Source organism: Ammospiza caudacuta, chromosome 34 (assembly GCF_027887145.1).
Source record: "Ammospiza caudacuta isolate bAmmCau1 chromosome 34, bAmmCau1.pri, whole genome shotgun sequence".
Classification (NCBI taxonomy): Eukaryota; Metazoa; Chordata; class Aves; order Passeriformes; family Passerellidae; genus Ammospiza; species Ammospiza caudacuta.
The window spans coordinates 3,129,041-3,156,740 of NC_080626.1; the positions used below are offsets into that span (position 1 = coordinate 3,129,041).

At 46.7% G+C, this 27,700-nt stretch overlaps 1 protein-coding gene across 1 annotated transcript; it reads right to left on the reverse strand.

Annotated features, from left to right (window-relative positions):
* Positions 1–49: 49 nt before the first annotated feature.
* TNNT1 (troponin T1, slow skeletal type) lies at positions 50–22,942 on the reverse strand. The gene is made up of 10 exons (XM_058822738.1): positions 22,916–22,942; positions 20,157–20,178; positions 18,732–18,792; positions 16,095–16,211; positions 12,931–13,008; positions 11,064–11,174; positions 10,147–10,256; positions 6,826–6,916; positions 980–1,020; positions 50–160 (listed from the first exon to the last, which is right to left on the reverse strand). The coding sequence occupies exons 3-10, from the start codon at positions 18,786–18,788 to the stop codon at positions 118–120; spliced, it is 648 nt and encodes a 215-aa protein (XP_058678721.1). The 5' UTR covers positions 18,789–18,792; positions 20,157–20,178; positions 22,916–22,942; the 3' UTR covers positions 50–117.
* Between the last annotated feature and the right edge of the window lie 4,758 nt (positions 22,943–27,700).

Consider the following 27,700-nt stretch of genomic DNA (forward strand, 5'->3'; position numbering starts at 1 on the left):
GGGCGACGGGAAAGGGAGGAGCGGAAGTGACGCGAGGAGGCCGCAGTGCGAGTGACGTAATGGTTTTTATTGGTGTGACGTAGTGCGTTACGACGCGTGACGTCACGAGGGGCGGGGTCACTTCCAGCGCCCGCCCACGCGGCCCTTGGCGACCTTCTTGCTGTGGGGGAGGGGCGGGACGGCTCAGACAAGGACGGGGCCCAAAAACCCCAAAAATCACCCCAAAAACACCCAAAAAACACCCCAAAAATCACCCCAAAACCACCCAAAAAACACCCAAAAAACACCCCAAAAATCACCCCAAAACCACCCAAAATTCCCCAAAAAACACCCCAAAAATCACCCCAAAAACACCCAAAATTCCCCAAAAAACACCCCAAAACCACCCCCAAAAACACCCAAAATTCCCCAAAAAACACCCCAAAACCACCCCCAAAAACACCCAAAATTCCCCAAAAAACACCCCAAAACCACCCCCAAAAACACCCAAAATTCCCCAAAAAACACCCCAAAACCACGCCAAAAATACCCCGAAATACCCTAACCCCACCCACAATACCCCCAAAACCACCCAAAATACCCCAAAACCCGCTAAAATAACCCAAACACGCCACAAATAACCCCCAGAAAACCCAAATCCCCACAAAATCCCCAAATCCCCCCAAAACCCAAAAATGCCCACCAAAAACTCCCAATTTCCCCACATCCCTCCCCAAAAAAACCCAAAATCACCTCAAAAAACCCCAAAATCACCTCAAAAACCCCAAAATCCATCCCCAAAAAACCCCAAAAGTGCCCCAAACCCTCCAGGACCCCAAAATCCCAACAATCCCATTAAAAAAAACCCCCAAAATTTCCCAAAAAAAATCCCAAAATTGCCCCCACTCCAAAAAAATTAAATCCCCCCCAAGAGACCTCAAACCACCCCAAAATGCCCCAAATTTCCCCCAAATTTCCCCCAAATTTCCCCCAAATTTACAATTTCTGGGCGTGGCTGATCCGGTTGTACAGGACGTTGATCTGGGGGGGGAGGGGCGGGGTCAGAGGAGGGGGGGACCCCAAAATTCGGGACCCCCAAAAAATCCCCAAAAATCCCAAAAAATGGGAACCCCCAAAATTCGGGACCCCCAAAATCCCCAAAAATGGGAACCCCAAAAATGGGAACCACAAAAAATCCCAAAAAATGGGAACTTCAAAAATGGGAACCCCCAAAAATGGGAACCCCAAAAATCCCCAAAAATGGGAACCCCAAAAAATGGGAACCCCAAAATTCGGGACCCCAAAGTTCCCAAAAATGGGAACCCCCAAAAAATCCCCAAAATGGGAACCCCAAAAAATGGGAACCCCAAAATTCGGAACACCAAAAAATCCCCAAAAATGGGAACCCCAAAAATGGGAACCCCAAAATTCGGGACCCCCAAAATCCCCCAAAATGGGAACCCCAAAAATGGAAACCCCAAAACTGGGAACCCCCAAAATCCCCAAAAATGGGACCCCCAAAAATGGGAACCCCAAAAATGGGAACCCCGAAAATGGGAACCCCAAAATCCCCAAAAATGGGAACCCCAAAATTCGGGACCCTCAAAATCCCCAAAAATGGGAACCCCAAAAATGGGAACCACAAAACCCCCAGAAATGGGGACCCCAAAAATGGGAACCCCAAAATTCGGGACCCCAAAAAATCGGGACCCCAAAAATGGGAACCCTTAAAAAATCCCCAAAAATGGGAACCCCAAAAATGGGAACCCCAAAATTCGGGACCCCCAAAATCCCCAAAAATGGGAATCCCAAAAATGGGAACCCCCAAAAATGGGAACCCCAAAAAATCCCCAAAAATAGAAACCCCAAAAAATGGGAACCCCAAAATTCGGGACCCCAAAACCCCAAAAATGGGAACCGCAAAATTCGGAACACCAAAAAATCCCCAAAAATGGGAACCCCAAAATTCGGGACCCCAAAACCCCCGGAAATGGGGACCCCAAAAATGGAAACCCCAAAATTCGGGACCCCAAAAAATCCCCAAAAATGGGAACCCCAAAAATGGGAACCCCAAAATTTGGAACCCCGAAAATGGGAACCCCAAAATCCCCAAAAATGGGAACCCCAAAATTCGGGACCCTCAAAATCCCCAAAAATGGGAACCCCAAAAATGGGAACCCCAAAACCCCCAGAAATGGGGACCCCAAAAATGGGAACCCCAAAATTCGGGACCCCAAAAAATCGGGACCCCAAAAATGGGAACCCCAAAAATGGGAACCCCAAAATTCGGGACCCCAAAGTTCCCAAAAATGGGAACCCCCAAAATGGGAACCCCAAAAATGGGAACCCCAAAAATGGGAACCCCAAAATTCGGGACCCCCAAAATCCCCAAAAATGGGAACCCCAAAAATGGGAACCCCCAAAAATGGAAACCCCAAAAAATGGGAACCCCAAAATTCGGGACCCCAAAACCCCAAAAATGGGAACCCCAAAATTCGGAACACCAAAAAATCCCCAAAAATGGGAACCCCAAAAATGGAAACCCCAAAATTCGGGACTCCAAAACCCCTGGAAATGGGGACCCCAAAAATGGAAACCCCAAAATTCGGGACCCCAAAAAATCCCCAAAAATGGGAACCCCAAAAATCGGAACCCCAAAAATGGGAACCCCAAAATTCGGGACCCCCAAAATCCCCAAAAATGGGAACCCCAAAAATGGAAACCCCAAAAATGGGAACCCCAAAAAATCCCCAAAAATGGGAACCCCAAAATTCCCAAAATGGGAACCCCAAAAAATGGAAACCCCAAAATTCGGAACACCAAAAAATCCCCAAAAATGGGAACCCCAAAAATGGGAACCCCAAAATTCCCAAAAATGGGAACCCCAAAATTCGGGACCCCCAAAATCCCCAAAAAATGGGAACCCCAAAAAATGGGAACCCCCAAAATGGGAACCCCAAAATTCCCAAAAATGGGAACCCCAAAAAAGGGAACCCCAAAATTCGGGACCCCCAAAAATGGGAACCCCAAAATTCGGGACCCCCAAAATCCCCAAAAATGGGAACCCCCAAAAATGGGAACCCCAAAAAATCCCCAAAAATGGAAACCCCAAAAAATGGGAACCCCAAAATTCGGGACCCCAAAACCCCAAAAATGGGAACCCCAAAATTCGGAACACCAAAAAATCCCCAAAAATGGGAACCCCAAAAATGGGAACCCCAAAATTCGGGACCCCAAAACCCCTGGAAATGGGGACCCCAAAAATGGAAACCCCAAAATTCAGGACCCCAAAAAATCCCCAAAAATGGGAACCCCAAAATTGGGAACCCCAAAAATGGGAACCCCAAAATTCGGGACCCCCAAAATCCCCAAAAATGGGAACCCCAAAAATGGAAACCCCAAAAATGGGAACCCCAAAAAATCCCCAAAAATGGGAACCCCAAAAATGGGAACCCCAAAATTCCCAAAAATGGGAACCCCAAAATTCGGGACCCCCAAAATCCCCAAAAAATGGGAACCCCAAAAAATGGGAACCCCCAAAATGGGAACCCCAAAAAATCCCCAAAAATGGGAACCCCAAAATTCCCAAAAATGGGAACCCCAAAATTCGGGACCCCCAAAATCCCCAAAAAATGGGAACCCCAAAAAATGGGAACCCCCAAAATGGGAACCCCAAAATTCCCAAAAATGGGAACCCCAAAAAAGGGAACCCCAAAATTCGGGACCCCCAAAATCCCCAAAAATGGGAACCCCAAAAAAATCCCCAAAAATGGGAACCCCGAAAATGGGAACCCCAAAAATGGGAACCCCAAAAATGGGAACCCCCAAAATGGGAACCCCAAAAATCCCCAAAAATGGGAACCCCAAAAATGGGAACCCCAAAAATCCCCAAAAATGGGAACCCCGAAAATAGGAACCCCAAAAATCGGAACCCCAAAAATGGGAACCCCCAAAATGGGAACCCCAAAAAATGGGAACCCCAAAAATGGGAACCCCAAAAATGGGAACCCCAAAAATCCCCAAAAAATGAGAACCCCAAAAAAGGGAACCCCAAAATTCGGGACCCCAAAACCCTCCGGAAATGGGGACCCCAAAATTTGGGATTGACCAAATCCCCCCCAAAAAAACCCCAAAAATGGGAACAGGAGCCCAAAATGGGGAGCCCCGAGCGGGAGTGGGGGCCCGAACCCCCAAATTCGGGCTCGGGGGGATTTGGGGTCCCAGATTTGGATTTTTGGGGTTTGGGGGTCCCGTGTGGGGTTTTTGGGGTCCCACATTTGGATTTTTGGGGATTTTTTGGGGTCCTGTTTGAGGTTTTTGGGGTCCCATTTTTGGGGATTTTTGGGGTCCCGTTTTGGGGTCCCGTTTTGGGATTTTGGGGTCCCAGATTTTGGGTTTAGGATTTTTGGGATCCCAATTTTGGGGTTTTGGGGTCCCATTTTTGGGGATTTTTGGGGTTTTGGGGTCCCAATTTGGGGTCAGGGTGAATTTGGGGGTCCCATTTTTTGTGGTTTTTTGGGGTTTTGGGGTCCCATTTTTGGGATTTTTGGGGATTTTTTGGGGTCCCGTTTTAGGATTTTGGGGTCCCAGTTTGGGATTTTGGGGTCCCAGATTTTGGGTTTAGGATTTTTGGGATCCCATATTTGGGGTTTTGGGATCCCATTTTTGGGGATTTTTGGGGTTTTGGGTCCCATTTGGGATTTGGGGTCCCAGTTTGGGGTCCCAGGGTGGATTTGGGGGTCCCAGATTTGGATTTTTGCGGTTTTGGGGTCCCGTTTCAGGGATTTGGGGTCCCACTTTTTGGGATTTTTGGGGTCCCAGTTTGGGGTCAGGGTGAATTTGGGGGTCCCATTTTTGGGGTTTTTGGGGTTTTGGGGTCCCATTTTTTGGGATTTTTGGGGTCCTGTTTTGAGGTCAGGGTGAATTCGTGGGTCCCAATTTTAGGTTTTTTTGGGGTTTTGGGGTCCCAATTTGGGGCCAGGGTGAATTTGGGGGTCCCAATTTTGGGGTTTTTTGGGGTCCCATTTTTGGGGATTTTTGGGGATTTTTTGGGGTCCCATTTTGGGATTTTGGGGGTCCCAGATTTTTGGTTTAGGATTTTTGGGATCCCATATTTGGGGATTTTGGGGTCCCATTTTTGGGGATTTTTGAGGTTTTGGGGTCCCAATTTAGGGTCAGGGTGAATTTGGGGGTCCCAATTTTGGGGTTTTTTGGGGTTTTGGGGTCCCATTTTTTGGGATTTTTGGGGACTTTTTGGGGTCCCGTTTTGGAATTTTGGGGTCCCAGATTTTGGGTTTAGGATTTTTGGGATCCCATATTTGGGGTTTTGGGGTCCCGTTTTGAGGTCAGGCTGAATTTGGGGGTCCCAATTTTGGGGTTTTTTGGGGTTTTGGGATCCCATATTTGGGGATTTTGGGGTCCCATTTGTTGGGATTTTTGTGGATTTTTTGGGGTCCCATTTCAGGGATTTGGGGTCCCATTTTTTGGGTTTTTTGGGGACTTTTTGGGGTCCCGTTTTGGGATTTTGGGGTCCCAGATTTTGGGTTTAGGATTTTTGGGATCCCATATTTGGGTTTTTTGGGGTCCCATTTTTGGGGATTTTTGGGGTTTTGGGTCCCATTTGGGGTTTTGGGGTCCTGATTTGAGGTCCCAGGGTGAATTTGGGGGTCCAATTTGGGATTTGGGGTCCCACATTAGGATTTTTGGGGTTTGGGATCCCATATTTGGGGATTTTGGGGTCCCAGTTTGGGGTCTGGGTGTATTTGGGGGTCCCAGATTTGGATTTTTGGGATTTTGGGGTCCCATTTCAGGGATTTGGGGTCCCATTTTTGGGGATTTTTGGGTCCCAATTTGGGGTCAGGGTGAATTTGGGGGTCCCATTTTTTGGGGTTTTTTGGGGTTTTGAGGTCCCGTTTCAGGGATTTGGGGTCCCATTTTTTTGGATTTTTGGGGATTTTTTGGGGTCCCATTTTGGGATTTTGGGGTCCCAGATTTTGGGTTTAGGATTTTTTGGGGTCCCATTTTGAGGTCACGGTGTATTTGGGGTCCCGATTTTGGGGTGTTTTTGGGGTCCCTTTTTTGGGTTTTTGGTGTTTTTTGGGGTCCCCTTTTTGGGTTTTTGGGGTGTTTTTGGTGTTTTAGGGGTCCCATTTTTGGGTTTTTGGGGTCCCGTTTTTGGGGTTCCCTTTTTGGGTTTTTGGGTTTTTGGGTTTTTGGGGTGTTTTTGGTGGTTTTGGGGTCCCCTTTTTGGGTTTTTGGGGTATTTTGGGGTCCCCTTTTTGGGTTTTTGGGGTGTTTTTGGGGTCCCCTTTTTGGGTTTTTGGGGTGTTTTTGGTGTTTTTGGGTTTCCATTTTTGGGTTTTTGGGGTGTTTTTGGTGTTTTTGGGGTCCCCTTTTTGGGTTTTTTGGGGTGTTTTTGGGTTTCCATTTTTGGGTTTTTGGGGTGTTTTTGGTGGTTTTGGGGTCCCCTTTTTGGGTTTTTGGGGTGTTTTTGGGGTCCCCTTTTTGGGTTTTTGGGGTGTTTTTGGTGTTTTTGGGGTCCCCTTTTTGGGTTTTTGGGGTGTTTTTGGTGTTTTTGGGTTTCCATTTTTGGGTTTTTGGGTTGTTTTTGGTGTTTTTGGGGTCCCATTTTTGGGTTTTTGGGGTGTTTTTGGGGTCCCATTTTTGGTGGTTTTGGTGTTTTTGGGGTCCCCTTTTTGGGTTTTTGGGGTGTTTTTGGTGGTTTTGGTGTTTTTGGGGTCCCCTTTTTGGGTTTTTGGGGTGTTTTTGGTGGTTTTGGTGTTTTTGGGGTCCCCTTTTTGAGTTTTTGGGGTTTTTGGGGTGTTTTTGGTGTTTTTGGGGTCCCACCTCGTAGCGCTGCCGCCGCAGTTTCTCGCTCAGGTCGAACTTCTCGGACTCGAGCTGCTGGATCCAGGCGTGCAGCTCCTCGGCCTTGGCCCTGAAACGGGGGAAATTTACGGGGTTTTGGGGTTTGTGTAGGATTTTATGGGGTTTTTATAGGATTTTATGGGATTTGGGGGTTTTTAGGGGGTTTTTGGAGGTTTTTATGGAGTTTTTATTGTGTTTTAAAGGGGTTTTATTGGCGCTCGAGCTGCTGGATCCAGGCGTGCAGCTCCTCGGCCTTGGCCCTGAAACGGGGGAAATTTACGGGGTTTTGGGGTTTGTGTAGGATTTTATGGGGTTTTTATAGGATTTTATGGGATTTGGGGGTTTTTAGGGGGTTTTTGGAGGTTTTTATGGAGTTTTTATTGTGTTTTAAAGGGGTTTTATTGGCGCTCGAGCTGCTGGATCCGGGCGTGCAGCTCCTCGGCCTCGGCCCAGAAACGGGGGAAATTTACGGGGTTTTGGGGTTTTTATAGGATTTTATAGGAATTTATGGGGTTTTTATAGGAATTTATGGGGTTTTGGGGTTTTTATAGGAATTTATGGGTTTTGGGGTTTTTATAGGAATTTATGGGGTTTTGAGGTTTTTATAGGAATTTATGGGGTTTGGGGGTTTTTATAGGAATTTATGGGTTTTGGGGTTTTTATAGGAATTTATGGGATTTTGGGATTTTTATAGGAATTTATAGGAATTTATGGGGTTTTTATAGGAATTTATGGGATTTTGGGGTTTTTATAGGAATTTATAAGAATTTATGGGGTTTGAGGGTTTTTATAGGATTTTACAGGAATTTATGGGATTTTGGGGTTTTTATAGGAACTTATAGGATTATGGGGTTTTAATAGGAATTCATGGGATTTTGGGGTTTTTATAGGAATTTATAGGAATTTATGGGGTTTTTATAGGAATTTATGGCGTTTTGGGGGTTTTATAGGAATTTATAGGAATTTATGAGGTTTTTATAGGAATTTATGGGATTTGGGGTTTTTATAGAAATTTATGGCGTTTTGGGGTTTTTATAGGAATTTATAGGAATTTATGGCGTTTTTATAGGATTTTATGGGATTTTGGGGTTTTTATAGGAATTTATGGCGTTTTGGGGTTTTTATAGGAATTTATAGGAATTTATGGGGTTTTTATAGGAATTTATGGGATTTTGGGGTTTTTATAGGAATTTATAAGAATTTATGGGGTTTGAGGGTTTTTATAGGATTTTATAGGAATTTATGGGATTTTGGGGTTTTTTATAGGAATTCATGGGATTTTGGGGTTTTTATAGAAATTTATGGGTTTTGGGGTTTTTATAGGAATTTATAGGAATTTATGGGGTTTTTATAGGATTTTATGGGGTTTTGGGGTTTTTATAGGAATTTATGGGGTTTTGAGGTTTTTATAGGATTTTATAGGAATTTATGGGGTTTTTATAGGAATTTATGGCGATTTGGGGTTTTTATAGGAATTTATAGGAATTTATGGGGTTTTGGGGTTTTTATGGGGTTTGGGGGTTTTATGGGATTGGGGTTTTTTTATGGGATATTTTGGGGTATTTTTGGGGGATATTTTGGGGTGGATTTGGGATATTTTGGGGTGGTTTTTGAGGGGATATTTTGGGGTGTTTTTGGGATATTTTTTGGGATATTTTGGGGGATATTTTGGGGTGTTTTTGGGATATTTTGGGGTGGTTTTGGGATATTTTTGGGATATTTTGGGGGATATTTTGGGGTGTTTTTGGGATATTTTTGGGACATTTTGGGGGATATTTTGGGGTGAATTTGGGATATTTTGGGGCGGTTTTTGAGGGGATTTTTTGGGATATTTTTGGGACATTTTGGGGGATGTTTTGGGGTGAATTTGGGATATTTTGGGGCGGTTTTTGAGGGGATATTTTGGGGTGTTTTTGGGATATTTTGGGGCGGTTTTTGGGATATTTTGAAGGAATTTTTTGGGATATTTTTGGGACATTTTGGGGGATGTTTTGGGGTGAATTTGGGGTATTTTGGGTCCCACCTGAGCCCGTCCTCCCGCAGCCCCTCGATCTCCAGGGGGGATGTTTTGGGGTGGATTTGGGATGTTTTGGGTATTTTTGGGATATTTTGAAGGGATTTTTTGGGGATATTTTGGGGGATATTTTGGGGTGGATTTGGGATATTTTGGGGTGGTTTTTGAGGGGATATTTTGGGGTGTTTTTGTGATATTTTGAAGGGATTTTTGGGGATATTTTTGGGACATTTTGGGGGATATTTTGGGGTATTTTTGGAAGATTTTGGGGCGGTTTTTGGGATATTTTGAGGGGATTTTTGGGGATATTTTTGGGACATTTTGGGGGATGTTTTGGGGTGAATTTGGGATATTTTGGGGCGGTTTTTAGGATATTTTGAAGGGATTTTTTGGGGATATTTTGGGGGATATTTTGGAGTGGATTTGGGATATTTTGGGGCGGTTTTTGAAGGGATTTTTTGAGATATTTTTGGGACATTTTGGGGGATTTTTTGGGGTATTTTGGGGCGGTTTTTGGGATATTTTGGGGTGTTTTTATGATATTTTGGGGGATATTTTGGGGTGGATTTGGGATATTTTGGGGTGGTTTTTGGGATATTTTGAGGGGATTTTTGGGGATATTTTTGGGACATTTTGGGGGATGTTTTGGGGTGAATTTGGGATATTTTGGAGCGGTTTTTAGGATATTTTGAAGGGATTTTTTGGGGATATTTTTCGGACATTTTGGGGGATGCTTTGGGGTGAATTTGGGATATTTTGGGGCGGTTTTTGAGGGGATATTTTGGGGTGTTTTTGGGATATTTTGAAGGAATTTTTTGGGATATTTTTGGGACATTTTGGGGGATATTTTGGGGTGAATTTGGGGTATTTTGGGCCCCGCCTGAGCCTGTCCTCCCGCAGCCCCTCGATCTCCAGGGGGGACGTTTTGGGGTATTTTGGGGCGGTTTTTGGGATATTTTGGGGTGTTTTTATGATATTTTGGGGGATATTTTGGGGTGGATTTGGGATATTTTGGGGTCGTTTTGGAGGGGATATTTTGAGGTGTTTTTGGGATATTTTGGGGTGTTTTTGGGATATTTTTGGCACATTTTGGGGGATGTTTTGGGGTGAATTTGGGGTATTTTGGGTCCCACCTGAGCCCGTCCTCCCTGAGCCCCTCGATCTCCAGGGGGGACATTTTGGGATATTTTGGGGTGTTTTTGGGATATTTTGAAGGAATTTTTTGGGATATTTTTGGGACATTTTGGGGGATATTTTGGGGTGAATTTGGGGTATTTTGGTCCCACCTGAGCCCGTCCTCCCGCAGCCCCTCGATCTCCAGGGGCCGCCGTCTCTCGGCCAGGATCCGCAGCTTCATCTCCCGCCCCGTCTGCCGCCGGCCCCGGCGCTGCTCGGCCTGGGGGGAAATGGGGGAAAATTCCGGGAATTTTTTGGGGTTTTGGGGGCTCCCAGGGGGGGATTCGGGGGGAACTCGGGGGGATTTGGGGCATTTGGGGGGGAAATTGGGGGCTCCGGGGTGGATTTGGGGTGAATTTAGGGAAATTTGGGGCAATTTGAGGTGAATTCAGGGGTGGTCTATGGGGTTTCTATGGGGTTTTTGGGGGGGGTTTGGGGTTTCTATGGGGTTTCTATGGGGTTTCTATGGGATCTGTGGGGTCTGTGGGGTTTCTATGGGGTTTCTATGGGGTCTATGGGGTTTCTATGGGGTTTCTATGGGATCTATGGGGTCTATGGGGTCTATGGGATTTCTGTGGGGTTTCTATGGGGTTTCTGTGGGGTTTCTGTGGGGTCTATGGGGTTTCTATGGGGTTTCTGTGGGGTTTCTATGGGGTTTCTATGGGGTTTCTATGGGGTTTCTATGGGGTCTCTGGGGTTTCTATGGGGTTTGTGTGGGGTTTGTGTGGGGTTTGTGTGGGGTTTCCATGGGATCTATGGGGTCTATGGGGTCCCCATGGGGTTTCTATGGGGTCTATGGGGTTTCTATGGGGTCCCCACGGGATCTATGGGGTTTCTGTGGGGTTTTTGGGGTTTCTATGGGGTTTTTGGGGTTTCTATGGGGTCTATGGGGTTTCTATGGGGTTTTTGGGGTTTCTGTGGGATCTATGGGGTTTTGGGGTTTCTATGGGGTTTCTATGGGGTTTCTATGGGGTTTTTGGGGTTTCTGTGGGGTTTTTGGGGGTTTTTGGGGTGTTTGGGGTCCCACCTTGGCCAGGTACCCCCCGAAATGGGGCATCGCTGACAGAACTTTCTTTTTCTTGGCGTCGTCCTCCGCTCTCTTCTTGGCCTCCTCCTCCTCCTTGCGCAGCTTCTCCTCCTGGGGTTGGGGCGATTTTGGGGCAAATCGGGGCGGTTTTGGGGCCAGATTTGGTGGATTTAGAGTTGGGTTTAGGGTTGGGTTTGGGGTGGATTTTGGGGCCAGATTTGGTGGATTTAGGGTGGGTTTAGGGTTGGGTTTGGGGTGGATTTTGGGGCCAGATTTGGTGGATTTAGGGTTGGGTTTAGGGTTGGGTTTGGGGTGGATTTTGGGCCGGATTTGAGGTGGATTTAGGGTGGGTTTAGGGTCAGATTTGGGGTGGATTTTCGGGTGGATTTTGGGTCAGTTTGGGGCCAGATTTGGGGTGGGTTTGGGGTCAGATTTGGGGTGGATTTTCGGGTGGATTTTGGGTCAATTTGGGGCCAGATTTGGGGTAAGTTTAGGGTGGATTTAGGGTGGATTTGGGGTCAGATTTGGGGTGGATTTTCCGGTGGATTTTGGGCCAGATTTGAGGTGGATTTAGGGTGGGTTTGGGGTCAGATTTGAGGTGGATTTGGGGTCAGTTTAGGGTGGGTTTGGGGTCAGATTTGGGGTGGATTTTTGGGTGGATTTTGGGTCAATTTGGGGCCAGATTTGGGGTAAGTTTAGGGTGGATTTGGGGTCAGATTTGGGGTGGATTTTGGGCCAGATTTGAGGTGGATTTAGGGTGGGTTTGGGGTCAGGTTTGGGGTGGATTTTCCGGTGGATTTTGGGTCAATTTGGGGATGGATTTAGGGTGGGTTTGGCGTCAGTTTAGGGTGGGTTTGGGGTCAGATTTGGGGGTGGATTTGGGGTCAGATTTGGGGTGGATTTTCTGGTGGATTTGGGGTCTGTTTAGGGCCGGTTTTGGGGTGGATTTTGGTGGATTTGGGGCCAGATTTGGGGTCGTTTTAGGGTGGGTTTGGGGTCAGATTTGGGGTGGATTTAGAGTCAGATTCGGGGTGGATTTTCAGGTGGATTTCAGGTGGGTTTGGGGCGAGGTTTGGGGTGGATTTGGGGGGGTTTGGAGTCGGATTTGGGGTCGGATTTGGGATGGATTTCGGGCAAATTCAGGGCCAGATTTGGGTTGGATTTTGGTGGATTTGGGGTCGGATTTGGGGTGGATTTGGGGTGGGTTTAGGGTCACATTTTGAGTGGGTTTGGGGCAGATTCAGGGCCAGATTCGGGGTGGATTTTGGTGGATTTGGGGTCAATCTGGGAGATTTTGGGGTGGATCCATGAGGGGACTTTGGGGATTCCCTGCAGGGATTTTGGGGGTTCCCAGGTGTGGTTTTGGGGTGAATCCCGGTGATTTTGGGGGTTCCCAGGTGGGATTTTGGGGTGAATCCCGGTGATTTTGGGGGTTCCCAGGTGTGATTTTGGGTTGGATCCCAGGTGTGATTTTGGGGTGAATCCAGCTGTGATTTTGGGGTGAACCCAGGTGTGATTCTGGGGGTTCCCAGGTGCCATTTTGGGGTGCATCCAGGTGTGATTCTGGGGGTTCCCAGGTGTGATTTTGGGGTGAATCCCGGTGATTTTGGGACAGATCCATGAGGGGATTTTAGGGCACATCCCGAAGGGGATTTTGGGGGTTCCCAGGTGCCATTTTGGGGAGAATCCAGGTGGGATTTTGGGGGTTCCCAGGTGCCAATTTGGGGTGAATCCCGGTGTGATTTTGGGGTGAATCCCGGTGTGATTTTGGGGTGAATGCAGGTGTGATTTTGGGGGTTCCCAGCTGTGATTCTGGGGGTTCCCAGGTGCCGTTTTGGGGTGAATCCCGGCAGTTTTGGTCCCTCACCGCCAGCCGTGCCTGCCGCTCGCGCTCCTTCTCGGTGCGGCTGCGCAGCTGCTCGTTGCGCTCGGCCCGGCGCCGCTCCTGGCGCGGCACAAAACCACCAAAAACTGCCCCAAAACTGCCCCAAAACTGCCCCAAAACATCACCCAAAACTGCCCCAAAACATCACCCAAAACATCACCCAAAACTGCCCCAAAAACTGCCCCGAAACTGCCCCAAAACATCACCCAAAACTGCCCCAAAACTGCCCCAAAACATCACCCAAAACATCACCCAAAACTGCCCCAAAAACTGCCCCGAAACTGCCCCAAAACATCACCCAAAACTGCCCCAAAAACTGCCCCGAAACTGCCCCGAAACTGCCCCAAAACATCACCCAAAACTGCCCCAAAACTGCCCCGAAACTGCCCCAAAACTGCCCCGAAACTGCCCCAAAACATCACCCAAAACTGCCCCAAAACTGCCCCAAAACTGCCCCGAAACTGCCCCAAAACTGCCCCAAAACATCACCCAAAACTGCCCCGAAACTGCCCCAAAACTGCGCCGAAACTGCCACAAAACATCACCCAAAAAACACCCCAAGACTGCGCCGAAACTGCCCCAAAACTGCCCCAAAACATCACCCAAAACTGCCCCAAAACTGCCCCGAAACTGCCCCAAAACTGCCCCGAAACATCACCTAAAACTGCCCCAAAACTGCCCCAAAACTGCCCCAAAACATCACCCAAAACTGCCCTGAAACTGCCCCAAAACTGCGCCGGAACTGCCCCAAAACTGCCCCAAAACATCACCTAAAACTGCCCCGAAACTGCCCCAAAACATCACCCAAAAATCACCCCAAGACTGCCCCAAACCAACCTAAATCAACCCAAAACCGCCCGAAACCTCCCCAAAACTGCCCCGAAATCGCCCTAAATCAACCCAAAAGCTGCCCAAAATCACCCCCAACCCCACCAAAACCACTCCAAATTCCCCCAAAATTGCCCCAAATCGCTGCAAAACTGCCCCAAACCCCCCAAATGACCCCAAAAACCACCCCAAAATCACCCCAAGACTGCATCAAAACATCAAATTCCCCTAAAACCGCCCCAAAACTGCCTCAAATCCTCTCAAAATCCCCCAAAATCACCACAAAATCATCCCAAAATTACCTGCAATCACCCCAAAATGCCCCAAAATCAACCTGAAACCCCCCTAAAAACGCCACATCCCCCAAAATCTCCCCAAAACACCCCCAAAATTGCCTGAAATGACCCCAAAACCACACCCAAACCACCCCAAAACTGCCTCAAAACATCAAATTACCCCAAAATCACCCCAAAACTGCCTCAAAACATCAAATTCCCCCAAAATCGCCCCAAAACTGCCTCGAATCCTCTCAAAACCCCCTAAAATCACCCCAAAACTGCCTCAAAACATCAAATTACCCCAAAATCGCCCCAAATCCTCTCAAAATCCCCCAAAATCACCCCAAAATCATCCGAAAATTACCTGGAATCGCCCCAAAATCCCCCAAAATCAACCCAAAACCCCCCTAAAAACCCCACATCCCCCTAAATCTCCCCAAAACACCCCCAAAATTGCCTGAAATGACCCCAAAACCACCCCCAGAAAAATCCCAGAACCCCCAAACACCAAATTCCCCCAGATTGCCCAAAATCCCCGGAATTCACCCCAAAACACCCACGGGGGCTCCATGAGCCCCCGCAGCTGCTCCCAAACCTCAAATTGCCCAAAATCCCCAGAATTCACCCCAAAACACCCACGGGGGCTCCATGAGCCCCCTCAGCTCCTCCCCAAAACCCCAAATTGCCCAAAACCCCCGGAATTCACCCCAAAGCACCCACGATTCGCTCCATGACCCCCTCGGCTGCTCCCCAAAACCCCAAATTGCCCAAAATCCCCAAATTTCACCCCAAAACACCCACGGGGGCTCCATGAGCCCCCGCAGCTCCTCCCCAAATCCCAAATTGCCCAAAATCCCCGGAATTCACCCCAAAGCACCCACGATTCGCTCCATGAGCCCCCGCAGCTCCTCCCCAAAACCCCAAATTGCCCAAAATCCCCAAATTTCACCCCAAAACACCCACGATTCGCTCCATGAGCCCCCGCAGCTCCTCCCCAAACCCCAAATTGCCCAAAACCCCCGGAATTGCCCAAAATCCCCAAATTTCACCCCAAAACACCCACGGGGGCTCCATGAGCCCCCGCAGCTCCTCCCCAAACCCCAAATTGCCCAAAACCCCCGGAATTGCCCAAAATCCCCAAATTTCACCCCAAAACACCCACGATTCGCTCCATGAGCCCCTCGGCTGCTCCCCAAACCCCAAATTGCCCAAAATCCCCGGAATTGCCCAAAATCCCCGGAATTCACCCAAAACACCCACGATTCGCTCCATGAGCCCCCGCAGCTCCTCCCAAACCCCAAATTGCCCAAAACCCCCGGAATTGCCCAAAATCCCCAAAATTCACCCCAAAACACCCACGATTCGCTCCATGAGCCCCCTCAGCTCCTCCCAAACCCCAAATTGCCCAAAATCCCCAAATTTCACCCCAAAACACCCACGATTCGCTCCATGAGCCCCCGCAGCTCCTCCCCAAACCCCAAATTGCCCAAAACCCCCGGAATTGCCCAAAATCCCCGGAATTGGCCCCAAAGCACCCACGATTCGCTCCATGAGCCCCCGCAGCTCCTCCCAAATCCCAAATTGCCCAAAACCCCTGGAATTCACCCCAAAGCACCCACGATTCGCTCCATGAGCCCCCGCAGCTCCTCCCCAAATCCCAAATTGCCCAAAATCCCCAAATTTCACCCCAAAACACCCACGATTCGCTCCATGAGCCCCCTCAGCTCCTCCCAAACCCCAAATTGCCCAAAATCCCTAAAATTCACCCCAAAACACCCACGGGGGCTCCATGAGCCCTTCAGCTCCTCCCCAAACCCCAAATTGCCCAAAACCCCCGGAATTGCCCAAAATCCCCAAATTTCACCCCAAAACACCCACGGGGGCTCCATGAGCCCCCTCAGCTCCTCCCCAAAACCCCAAATTGCCCAAAACCCCTGGAATTCACCCCAAAGCACCCACGATTCGCTCCATGAGCCCCCGCAGCTCCTCCCCAAACCCCAAATTGCCCAAAATCCCCGGAATTGGCCCCAAAGCACCCACGATTCGCTCCATGAGCCCCCGCAGCTCCTCCTCCTCGCGGCGCCGCTGCTCAAAGTGGGCGTCGATGAGGGTCTGCAGCTCCAGCAGGTCCTTCTCCATGCGCTTCCGGTGGATGTCCTGACCCAAAAACCCCCAAATTTACCCCAAAAACCCCCAAAGAATCCCCTCGGAAAAAACCCGACCCAAAAAACCCAAAAATTCCCAAAATAACCCCAAAATTCCCTCCCCAGCCGGTTCCTTCTCCATGCGCTTCCGGTGGATGTCCTGACCCAAAAACCCCCAAATTTACCCCAAAAACCCCAAAGAATCTCCTCAAAAAAAACCCGACCCAAAAAACCCCAAAAATTCCCAAAATAACCCCAAATAACCCCAAAATTCCCTCCCCAGCAGGTCCCTCTCCATGCGCTTCCGGTGGATGTCCTGACCCAAAAAACCCCAAATTTACCCCAAAAAATCCCCAAAAAACCCTAAATTTACCCCAAAAAATCCCCAAAAAACCCTAAATATACCCCAAAGAATCCCCTTGGAAAAACCCGACCCAAAAAACCCCAAATAAACAGAAATAAACCCAAAAATTCCCAAAATAATCCGAAATAAACCCAAATATTCCCTCCCCAGCAGGTCCTCCACAAGCGCTTCCGGTGGATGTCCTGACCCAAAAACCCCCAAATTTACCCCAAAAACCCCAAAGAATCTCCTCAAAAAAAACCCGACCCAAAAAAACCAAAAATTCCCAAAATAATCTCAAATAAACCCAAAATTCCCTCCCCAGCAGGTCCCTCTCCATGCGCTTCCGGTGGATGTCCTGACCCAAAAACCCCCAAATTTACCCCAAAAAATCCCCAAAGAATCCCCTCAAAAAAAAACCCCCCAAAAACCCCAAATTTACCCCAAAAACCCCCAAAGAATCCCCTCAAAAAAAAACCAAAAAACCCCAAATTTACCCCAAAAAAATCCCCTTGGAAAAACCCCCCAAAAATAAGAAAGAACCTCCTCAAAACCCCCCCAAAACCCCCAAATTCCCCCAATTCCCCCCAAAATCCCACCCCAAAAACCCCAAATTCTGCTAAAAGCCCCAAATCCCCTCAAAACGCCCCAAAATTCCCTCCCCAGACCTCGAATTGCCGCCCAAAATCCCAAATTTCCCCCCAAAATTCTTCCCCAAAACTCCAAAATTCCCCCAAACGCCCCCAGACCCCGAATTTGCCCCAAATTCCCCCAAAACCCCACCCCAAATTCCCCCCAAAATCCCCCCAAAATCCATTCAAAATCCCCCAAAATCCCCCAAAATCCCCCAAAATCCCCCCAAAATCCCCCAAAATCCCCCAAAATCCATTCAAAATCCATTCAAATTCCCCCAAAATCGATTCAAAATCCCCCCAAAATCCATTCAAAATCCCCCAAAATCCATTCAAAATCCCTCAAAATCCCACCCCAAAATCCCCCAAAATCCAAATTCCCCCCAAAATCCATTCAAAATCCCCCAAAATCCATTTAAAATCCCTCAAAATCCATTCAAAATCCCCCAAAATCCATTCAAAATCCCCCAAAATCCATTCAAAATCCATTCAAATTCCCCCAAAATCGATTCAAAATCCCCCAAAATCCGTTCAAAATCCCTCAAAATCCCCCAAAACCCATTCAAAATCCCCCCAAAATCCATTTAACATCTCCCCAAAATCCATTCAAAATTCCCCAAAACCCCACCCCAAATTTCCCCAAAATCCATTCAAATTCCCCAAAATCCTTTCAAATTCCCCAAAATTCCCCAAAATCCATTTAAAATCCCCAAAAATCCATTCAAAATCCATTCAAATTCCCCCAAAATCCCACCCCAAAATCCCCCAAAATCCATTTAAAATCCCCCAAGATCCCCCAAAATCCATTTAAAATCCATTTAAAATCCATTCAAAATCCCCCCAAATCCATTCAAAATCCCCCAAAATCCATTCAAAATCCATTTAAAATCCCCAAAATCCATTCAAAATTCCCCAAAATCCCCCAAAATCCATTCAAAATTCTCCCCCAAACCCCGAATCCCCCCCAGACCCCCCAAATTTCCCCAAATTTTCCCAAATTTGCCCCAAATTCCCCCAAAATCCCACCCCAAATTCCCCCCAAAATCCCCCAAAATCCATTCAAAATCCATTTAAAATCCCCCAAAATCCATTTAAAATCCCCCCAAATCCATTCAAAATTCCCCCCAAATCCATTTAAAATCCCCCAAAATCCCCAAAATCCATTCAAAATCCCCCAAAATCCATTCAAAATCCATTCAAAATCCCCCAAAATCCATTCAAAATCCCGCAAAATCCCCCCCAAATCCATTCAAAATCCCCCAAAATTCTCCCCCAAACCCCGAATCCCCCCCAGATTTCCCCAAATTTCCCCGAATTTGCCCCAAATGCCCCCAAAATCCCACCCCAAATTCCCCCCAAAATCCATTCAAATTCCCCCAAAATCCCCCAAAATCCATTCAAAATCCCCCAAATTCCATTTAAAATCCCCCAAGTCCGTTTAAAATCCCCCAAATCCCACCCCAAAATGCCCCAAAATTCTCCCCCAAACCCCGAATCCCCCCCAGACCCCCCAAATTTCCCCAAATTTCCCAAATTTCCCCAAATCCCCCGAACTCACGTCGAAGTCCACGCGCTCGCCCTCGGGGATTTTGGGGGGCGCCAGCTGGGACAGCATCGGCCTGGGGGAGGGGCGGGGGGTCAGGGACCCCCAAAATACCCCCCAAAAAACCCAAAATCCACCCCAAAAACCCCCCAAAAAAACCCCAAAATCACCCCAAAAACCCAAAAATTCCCCCCCAAAATCCCCCCCAAAAAAACCAAAACCCCCCCCAAAAAAAACCCCCAAAATCCCCCCCAAAAACACCCCAAAATCCACCCCAAAATCCCCCAAAAAAAACCAACCCCCCCCCAAAAAAACCCCCAAAATCCACCCCAAAATCCCCCCAAAAACCCAAAAAATCCCCCCAAAATCACCCCAAAAACCCAAGAAATCCCCCCAAAAAATCCCCAAAATAACCCCCCCAAAATCCACCCCAAAAACAAAAAAAACCCCACCAAAAATACCCCCCAAAATCACCCCAGAAAAACCCCAAAATCCCCCCAAAAACCCAAAAAATCCCCCCCCAAAAAAACGCCCAAAACCCCCCCAAAATCATCCCAAAAACCCCCCCAAATCCACCCCAAAATCCCCCCCAAAAACCCCAAAAATCTCCCCAAAAAAGCCCCTCCAAAATCCACCCCAAAATCCCTCCAAAAACCAAAAAATTCCCCCCAAAAAAAACCAACCCCCCCCCAAAAAAACGCCCAAAATCCACCCAAAAATCCCCCCAAAAAAACCCAAAAAATCCCCCCCAAAAAACCCCCAAAAACAACAACAAAAAAAAACCAAAAATACCCCCCCAAAATCACCCCAAACCCCCCCCAAAAACCCCCAAAATCCCCCCAAAAATCCCCCCCAAAAAAAAACCCAAAATCCACCCCAAAATCCCTCCCAAAAAATCCCCAAAAATCCACCCCAAAAATACCCCCCCAAAATCCCCCCAAAAATCCCCCCCAAAAAGCCAAAAAAATCCCCCCAAAAATCCCCCCCAAAACCAAAAAATCCCCCCAAAAATCCCCCCAAAAATCCACCCCAAAAACCCAAAAAATCCCCCCAAAAATACCCCCCATAATACCCCAAAATTTCTCCCCAAATTCCCCCCCAAAATCCACCCCAAAACCCCCAAAATTCCCCCCCAAATTCTTCCCCCTAAAACCACAAAATTCCCCAAAAATCCCCCCAAAGAAACCCCCCAAAATCCACCCCCAAAAACCCCAAAATCCCCCAAAAATCCCCCCCAAAAACAAAAAAAATCCCCCCAAAAATTCCCCCCCCAAAATACCCCCCAAAAACCCAAAAAATCCCCCCCAAAATTCCCCCAAAAACCCCAAAGTTCCCCCAAAATCCCCCCAAAATTCCCCCAAAATCCCCCCAAAATCCCCAAAATTCCCAAAATTCCCCAAAATCCCCAAATCCCCCAAAACCGCCCCAAACTCCACTCACCGGGGCCGGGGCCGCTCCTCCTCTGGGGGCAGAGAAAATGGGGGGTCAGGGGGGATTTTTGGGGGGAATTTGGGGAATTTTGGGGTCCCAGGGGGATTTTGGGGGGATTTGGGGAATTTTTGGGGAATTTTTGGGGAGAATTTGGGGATTTTGGGGGTCCCAGGGGGATTTTTGGGGGGATTTTTGGGGAGATTTTGGGGAGTTTTGGGGGGGTCCCAGGGAGATTTTGGGGAGTTTTGGGGGTCCCAGGGGGATTTTGGGGGGATTTGGGGAATTTTTGGGGAGATTTTTGGGGAGATTTTGGGAAATTTTGGGGCTCCCGGGGGAATTTTTGGGGAGAATTTGGGGAGTTTTGGGGGGTCCCAGGGGGATTTTGGGGAGTTTTGGGCTCCCAGGGGGATTTTGGGAGATTTTGGGGAGTTTTGGGGTTCTCAGGGAGATTTTTGGGGAGATTTTGGGAAATATTGGGGTCCCAGGGGGATTTTGGGGGAAATTTGGGGAGAATTTCGGGAGAATTTGGGGATTTTGGGGGTCCCAGGGGGATTTTTGGGGGGATTTTTGGGGAGATTTTGGGGAGTTTTGGGGGGTCCCAGGGGGATTTTTGGGAGAATTTAGTAATTTTGGGGCTCCCAGGGGGATTTTTGGGAAGAATTTGGGGATTTTGGGGCTCCCAGGGGGATTTTGGGGTCCCAGGGGATTTTTTGGGGAGAATTTGGGGATTTTGGGGGTCCCAGGGGGATTTTTGGGGGGATTTTTGGGGAGATTTTGGGGAGTTTTGGGGGAGTCCCAGGTTGATTTTGGGGAGTTTTGGGGCTCCCAGGGGGATTTTGGGGGGAATTTGGGGAATTTTTGGGGAGAATTTGGGGAGAATTTGGGGATTTTGGGGGTCCCAGGGGGATTTTGGGGGGGATTTTTGGGGAGAATTTGGGGAGTTTTGGGGGTCTCCCAGGGGGATTTTGGGGGAAATTTGGGGATTTTGGGGCTCCCAGGGGGATTTGGGGGAGTTTTGGGGGTCCCAGGGTTAATTTTTGGGGGGATTTTGGGGGTCCCAGGGTTAATTTTTGGGGGCATTTTGGGGGGATTTTGGGGAGTTTTGGGCTCCCAGGGGGATTTTGGGGAGATTTTGGGGAGTTTTGGGGGTCCCAGGGGGATTTTGGGGGTCCCAGGGTTAATTTTTGGGGGGATTTTGGGGGTCCCAGGGGGATTTTTGGGGGCACTTCAGGAGGATTTGGGGTCCCCGGGGGTTCTGGGGGAGTTTTGGGCTCCCAGCGCTGATTTTGGGGCGCTTTGGGGCATTTTGGGGCTCCCAGGGAGCTTCGGGGGCATTTGGGGCATTTTGGGGCATTTTGGGGTCCCAGGGCCGTTTTTGGGGTTTTTGGGGCATTTTGGGGTCCCAGGGCCATTTTTGGAGCCGTTTTGGGGTTTTTGGGGCTCCCAGGGCTGGTTTGGGGCATTTTTGGGGTATTTTGGGTCATTTTTTGGGGTGCTTTGGGGTCCCAGGTGTTTTTGGGGTGATTTTGGGGTATTTTGGGATCCCAGGTGTTTTTGGGGTATTTTTGGGGTGATTTTGGGGTATTTTGGGGCATTTTTGGGGTATTTTGGGGTATTTTGGGGTCCCTGCCTGGCTCTTGATGCGGTTTGGGGTATTTTGGGGCAGTTTTTGTGTATTTTGGGGTGATTTTGGGGCAGTTTTTGTGCATTTTGGGGTGCTTTGGGGTCCCAGGTGTTTTTGGGGTGATTTTGGGGTATTTTGGGGTCCCTACTCGGCTCCTCAGGAGATTTTGGGGGTATTTTGGGGCAGTTTTTGTGTATTTTGGGGTGCTTTGGGGTCCCAGGTGTTTTTGGGGTGATTTTGGTGGTTTTGGGGTCCCTACCCGGCTCCTCAGGAGGTTTGGGGTTATTTTGGGGTATTTTTTTGGCAGTTTTTGTGCATTTTGGGGTATTTTGGGGCAGTTTTGGGGTATTTTGGGGTATTTTGGGGTGATTTTGGGGTATTTTGGGGTGTTTTGGGGTCCCAAGTGTTTTTGGGGTGATTTTCGGGTATTTTGGGGTGTTTTTGGGGTATTTTGGGGTCCCAGGTGTTTTTGGGGTGATTTTGGGGTATTTTGGGGTCCCGGGTGTTTTTGGGGTATTTTTGGGGTGTTTTTGGGGTATTTTGGGGTCCCAAGTGTTTTTGGGGTGATTTTGGGGTATTTTTGGGGTGTTTTTGGGGTGTTTTTGGGGTGATTTTGGGGTATTTTGGGGTGATTTTGGGGTATTTTGGGGTGTTTTGGGGTCCCAGGTGTTTTTGGGGTGATTTTGGGGTATTTTTGGGGTGATTTTGGAGTATTTTTGGGGTGTTTTTGGGGTATTTTTGGGGTGATTTTGGGGTATTTTTGGGGTGTTTTTGGGGTATTTTTGGGGTGATTTTGGGGTATTTTTGGGGTGTTTTTGGGGTGTTTTTGGGGTGATTTTGGGGTATTTTGGGGTGATTTGGAGTCCCAGGTGTTTTTGGGGTGATTTTGGGGTATTTTTGGGGTGATTTTGGAGTATTTTTGGGGTGTTTTTGGGGTATTTTTGGGGTGATTTTGGGGTATTTTTGGGGTGTTTTTGGGGTATTTTTGGGGTGATTTTGGGGTATTTTTGGGGTGTTTTTGGGGTGTTTTTGGGGTGATTTTGGGGTATTTTGGGGTGATTTGGAGTCCCAGGTGTTTTTGGGGTGATTTTGGGGTATTTTGGGGTGTTTTTGGGGTGTTTTTGGGGGATTTTGGGGTCCCTACCCGGCTCCTCGGGCGGTTTCGGGGGCTCCGAGGCTGCGGGGGAGAAATGGGGGGGTCACAAATTGGGGTTTGGGGCAAATCCCCCAAATTTTGGGGTTTTTGGGGGGGAAATTCCCTTAAAATTTTGGAGGTTTTTGGGGGGAGCATTCCCATAAATTTGGGGCTTTTAAAGGGAATTCCCCCAAATTTGGGATTTTTGAAGGAATTCACCCCAAATTTTGGTGGTTTTTTTTGTGCAGAATCCCCCAAAAGTTGGGTTTTCTTTTTTTTAGGGAAATTTCCTCAAACTTTGGGGTCATTTTGAAGAGATTTTCCCCAAATTTTGAGTTTTTTGGGGTAAATTCTCCCAAATTTGGGATTTTTGAAGGAATTCCCCCAAATTTGGGATTTTTTAAGTAATTCCTCCAAATTTGGGATTTTTGAAGGAATTTTCTCCAAATTTGGGATTTCTGAAGGAATTCCCCCAAATTCAAATTTGCGATTTTGAAGGAATTTCCTCCAAATTTTGGGGTCTTTTTGGGAAATTCCCCCAAATTTGGGATTTTGAAGGAATTCCCCCAAATTCAAATTTGGGATTTTTGAAGGATTCCCTCCAAATTTTGGGTTTTTGGGGGAATTCCCCCCAAATTTGGGATTTTTGAAGGAATTTCCCTCCAAATTTCGGGTTTTTTTTTGAAGGAATTCCCCCAAATTTGGGAAATTTGAAGGAATTCCCCCAAATTTTGGGTTTTTTTTTTAAGGAATTCCCCCCAAATTTGGGATTTTTGAAGGAATTTCCTCCAAATTTGTGAATTTTGAAGAAAATCCCTCCAAATTTTGGGTTTTTTTGGGGGAAATTCCCCCAAATTTGTGAATTTTGAAGGAATCCCCCCAAATTTTGAGGTTTTTTTGGGGGAAATTCCCCCAAATTTGGGAATTTTGAAATCGTTCAAATTTCCCCCAAATTTTGGGGTTTTTTTGAAGGAATTCCCCCAAATTTTGGGTTTTTTTGGGGAAATTTCCCCCAAATTTTGGGATTTTTTTGGGGAATTTCCCCCAAATTTGGGAATTTTGAAGGAATTTCCCTCCAAATTTTGTTTTTTTTTTTAAGGAATTCCCCCAAATTTGGGAAATTTGAAGGAATTCCCCCAAATTTTGGGTTTTTTTTTTAAGGAATTCCCCCCAAATTTGGGATTTTTGAAGGAATTTCCTCCAAATTTGTGAATTTTGAAGAAAATCCCTCCAAATTTTGGGTTTTTTTGGGGGAAATTCCCCCAAATTTGTGAATTTTGAAGGAATCCCCCCAAATTTTGAGGTTTTTTTGGGGGAAATTCCCCCAAATTTGGGAATTTTGAAATCGTTCAAATTTCCCCCAAATTTTGGGTTTTTTTTGAAGGAATTCCCCCAAATTTTGGGTTTTTTTGGGGAAATTTCCCCCAAATTTTGGGATTTTTTTGGGGAATTTCCCCCAAATTTGGGAATTTTGAAGGAATTTCCCTCCAAATTTTGTTTTTTTTTTTAAGGAATTCCCCCAAATTTGGGAAATTTGAAGGAATTCCCCCAAATTTTGGGTTTTTTTTTTAAGGAATTCCCCCCAAATTTGGGATTTTTGAAGGAATTTCCTCCAAATTTGTGAATTTTGAAGAAAATCCCTCCAAATTTTGGGTTTTTTTGGGGGAAATTCCCCCAAATTTGTGAATTTTGAAGGAATCCCCCCAAATTTTGAGGTTTTTTTGGGGAAATTCCCCCAAATTTGGGAATTTTGAAATCGTTCAAATTTCCCCCAAATTTTGGTTTTTTTTTGAAGGAATTCCCCCCAAATTTTGGTTTTTTTTGAGGAAATTCCCCCAAATTTTGGGATTTTTTTGGGGAAATTTCCCCAAATTTGGGAATTTTGAAGGAATTCCCTCCAGTTTGGGAATTTTGGGTGAATTTTGGGGAGAATTTGGGCGATTTTGGGGTTCCCTCCTCACCTTCCTCCTCCTCCTCCTCCTCCTCCTCCTCTGGCGCCTCCTCTGTGGGCACGGTAATTAGCGCTAATTATGCTAATTAGCCACCCCCAGGGCCCCTAATTGGGGCTCTGAGGGGGTTATTAGTGATTAATTAATGATTGATTAACGGGTTGGGGTTAATTAGGGGGCTTAATTAGGGCTCTGAGGGGGTTATTAGTGATTAATTAATGATTGATTAACGGGTTGGGGTTAATTAGAGGGCTTAATTAGGGCTCTGAGGGGGTTATTAGTGATTAATTAATGATTGATTAACGGGTTGGGGTTAATTAGGGGGCTTAATTAGGGCTCTGAGGGGGTTATTAGTGATTAATTAATGATTGATTAACGGGTTGGGGTTAATTAGGGGGCTTAATTAGGGCTCTGAGGGGGTTATTAGTGATTAATTAATGATTGATTAACGGGTTGGGGTTAATTAGGGGGCTTAATTAGGGCTCTGAGGGGGTTATTAGTGATTAATTAATGATTGATTAACGGGTTGGGGTTAATTAGGGGGCTTAATTAGGGCTCTGAGGGGGTTATTAGTGATTAATTAATGATTGATTAACGGGTTGGGGTTTATTAGGGGGGTTTAGGTCCTGGGAGGGGGTTTAGTCTTGATTAATTAATTATTAATTAAAGGTTTGGGGTTAATTAAGGGGGTTTCAGGTTCTGGAGGGGGTTTGATGTTAATTAACCCGTTATTAATTAATGGTTTGGGGTTCATTAAGGGGGTTTGATGTTAATTACCTGTTATTAATTAACGGTTTGGGTTCATTAAGGGGGTTTAATGTTAATTAACCTGTTATTAATTAATGGTATGGGGTTCATTAAGGGGGTTTGATGTTAATTAACCAGTTATTAATTAACGGTTTGGGGTTCATTAAGGGGGTTTGATGTTAATTACCTGTTATTAATTAACGGTTTGGGTTCATTAAGGGGGTTTAATGTTAATTAACCCGCTATTAATTAATGGTTTGGGGTTCATTAAGGGGGTTTGATGTTAATTACCTGTTATTAATTAACGGTTTGGGTTCATTAAGGGGGTTTAATGTTAATTAACCCGCTATTAATTAATGGTTTGGGGTTCATTAAGGGGGTTTGATGATAATTAACCCGTTATTAATTAACAGTTTAGGGTTAATTAAGAGGGCTTAATGTTAATTAACCCGTTATTAATTAATGGTTTGGGGTTCATTAAGGAGGTTTGATGATAATTAACCCGTTATTAATTAACAGTTTAGGGTTAATTAAGAGGGCTTAATGTTAATTAACCCGTTATTAATTAATGGTTTGGGGTTCATTAAGGAGGTTTGATGATAATTAACCCGTTATTAATTAACAGTTTAGGGTTAATTAAGAGGGCTTAATGTTAATTAACCCGTTATTAATTAATGGTTTGGGGTTCATTAAGGAGGTTTGATGTTAATTAACCCGTTATTAATTAACAGGTTGGGGTCAGTTCAGGGGGTTTAATGTTAATTAACCCGTTATTAATTAATGGTTTGGCGTTCATTAGGGGGTTTGATGTTAATTAATCCGTTATTAATTAACAGTTTGCGGTTAATTAAGGGGGTTTAATGTTAATTAATCCGTTATTAATTAACAGTTTGGGGTCAATTAAGGGGGTTTGATGTTAATTAACCCGTTATTAATTACCAGGTTGGGGTTCATTAGGGGGGTTTGATGTTAATTAACCCGTTATTAATTACCAGGTTGGGGTTCATTAGGGGGGTTTGATGTTAATTAACCCGTTATTAATTACCGGTGCGGTGTTAATTAGGGGATTTCAGGCCAGTCCGTGGCCGCGGTGGCTGGCTGGGGTTCATTGCCGTTAATTGCCGTTAATTACCGCTAACGAGCGCCGTTAATTGGGGTCACAGGGGTCACTCACCCTCCGGCCGCGCCCTGCGGAGGAAGAGGAGCCTCAGAGGGGGTGGCGACATTTGGGGGATTTTGGGGAAATTTTGGGGAAATTTTGGGGCCATTTGGGGGAAATTTTGGGGATTTCGGGGCCATTTTGGGGAAATTTTGGGGCCATTTTGGAGAAATTTTGGGGAAATTTTGGGGGATTTTGGGGAAATTTTGGGGGATTTTGGGGGAAATTTTGGGGAAATTTTGAGGCCATTTTGGGGCCATTTTGGGGAAAATTTGGGGAAATTTTGGGGCCATTTTGGGGAAAATTTGGGGAAATTTTGGGGCCATTTTGGGGATTTCGGGGCCATTTTGGGGCCATTTTGGGGAAATTTTGGGGATTTTGGGGAAATTTTGGGGCCATTTGGGGCCATTTTGGTGATTTTGGGGCCATTTTGGGGAAATTTTGGGGATTTTGGGGAAATTTGGGGGAAATTTTGGGGATTTTGAGGAAATTTTGGGGAAATTTTGGGGAAATTTTGGGGGATTTTGGGGAAATTTTGGGGATTTTGGGGGAAATTTTGGGGAAATTTTGGGGCCATTTTGGGGAAATTTTGGGGATTTTGGGGGAAATTTTGGGGAAATTTTGGGGACTTTGGGGAAAATTTTGGGGCCATTTTGGGCAAAATTTGGGGAAGTTTTGGGGCCATTTTGGGGAAATTTTGGGGAAAATTTGGGGAAGTTTTGGGGCCATTTGGGGGAAATTTTGGGGAAAATTTGGGGAAGTTTTGGGGCCATTTGGGGGAAATTTTGGGGCGATTTGGGGATTTTGGGGAAATTTTGGGGATTTTGGGGTCCCGGGGGAATTAGGGGAAATTTTGGGGGTCCCGGGGAGATTTTAGGGAGATTTTGGGGGAGGGGTTGGGAGATTTTGGGGAGTTTTGGGGGTCCCAGGGGGATTTTG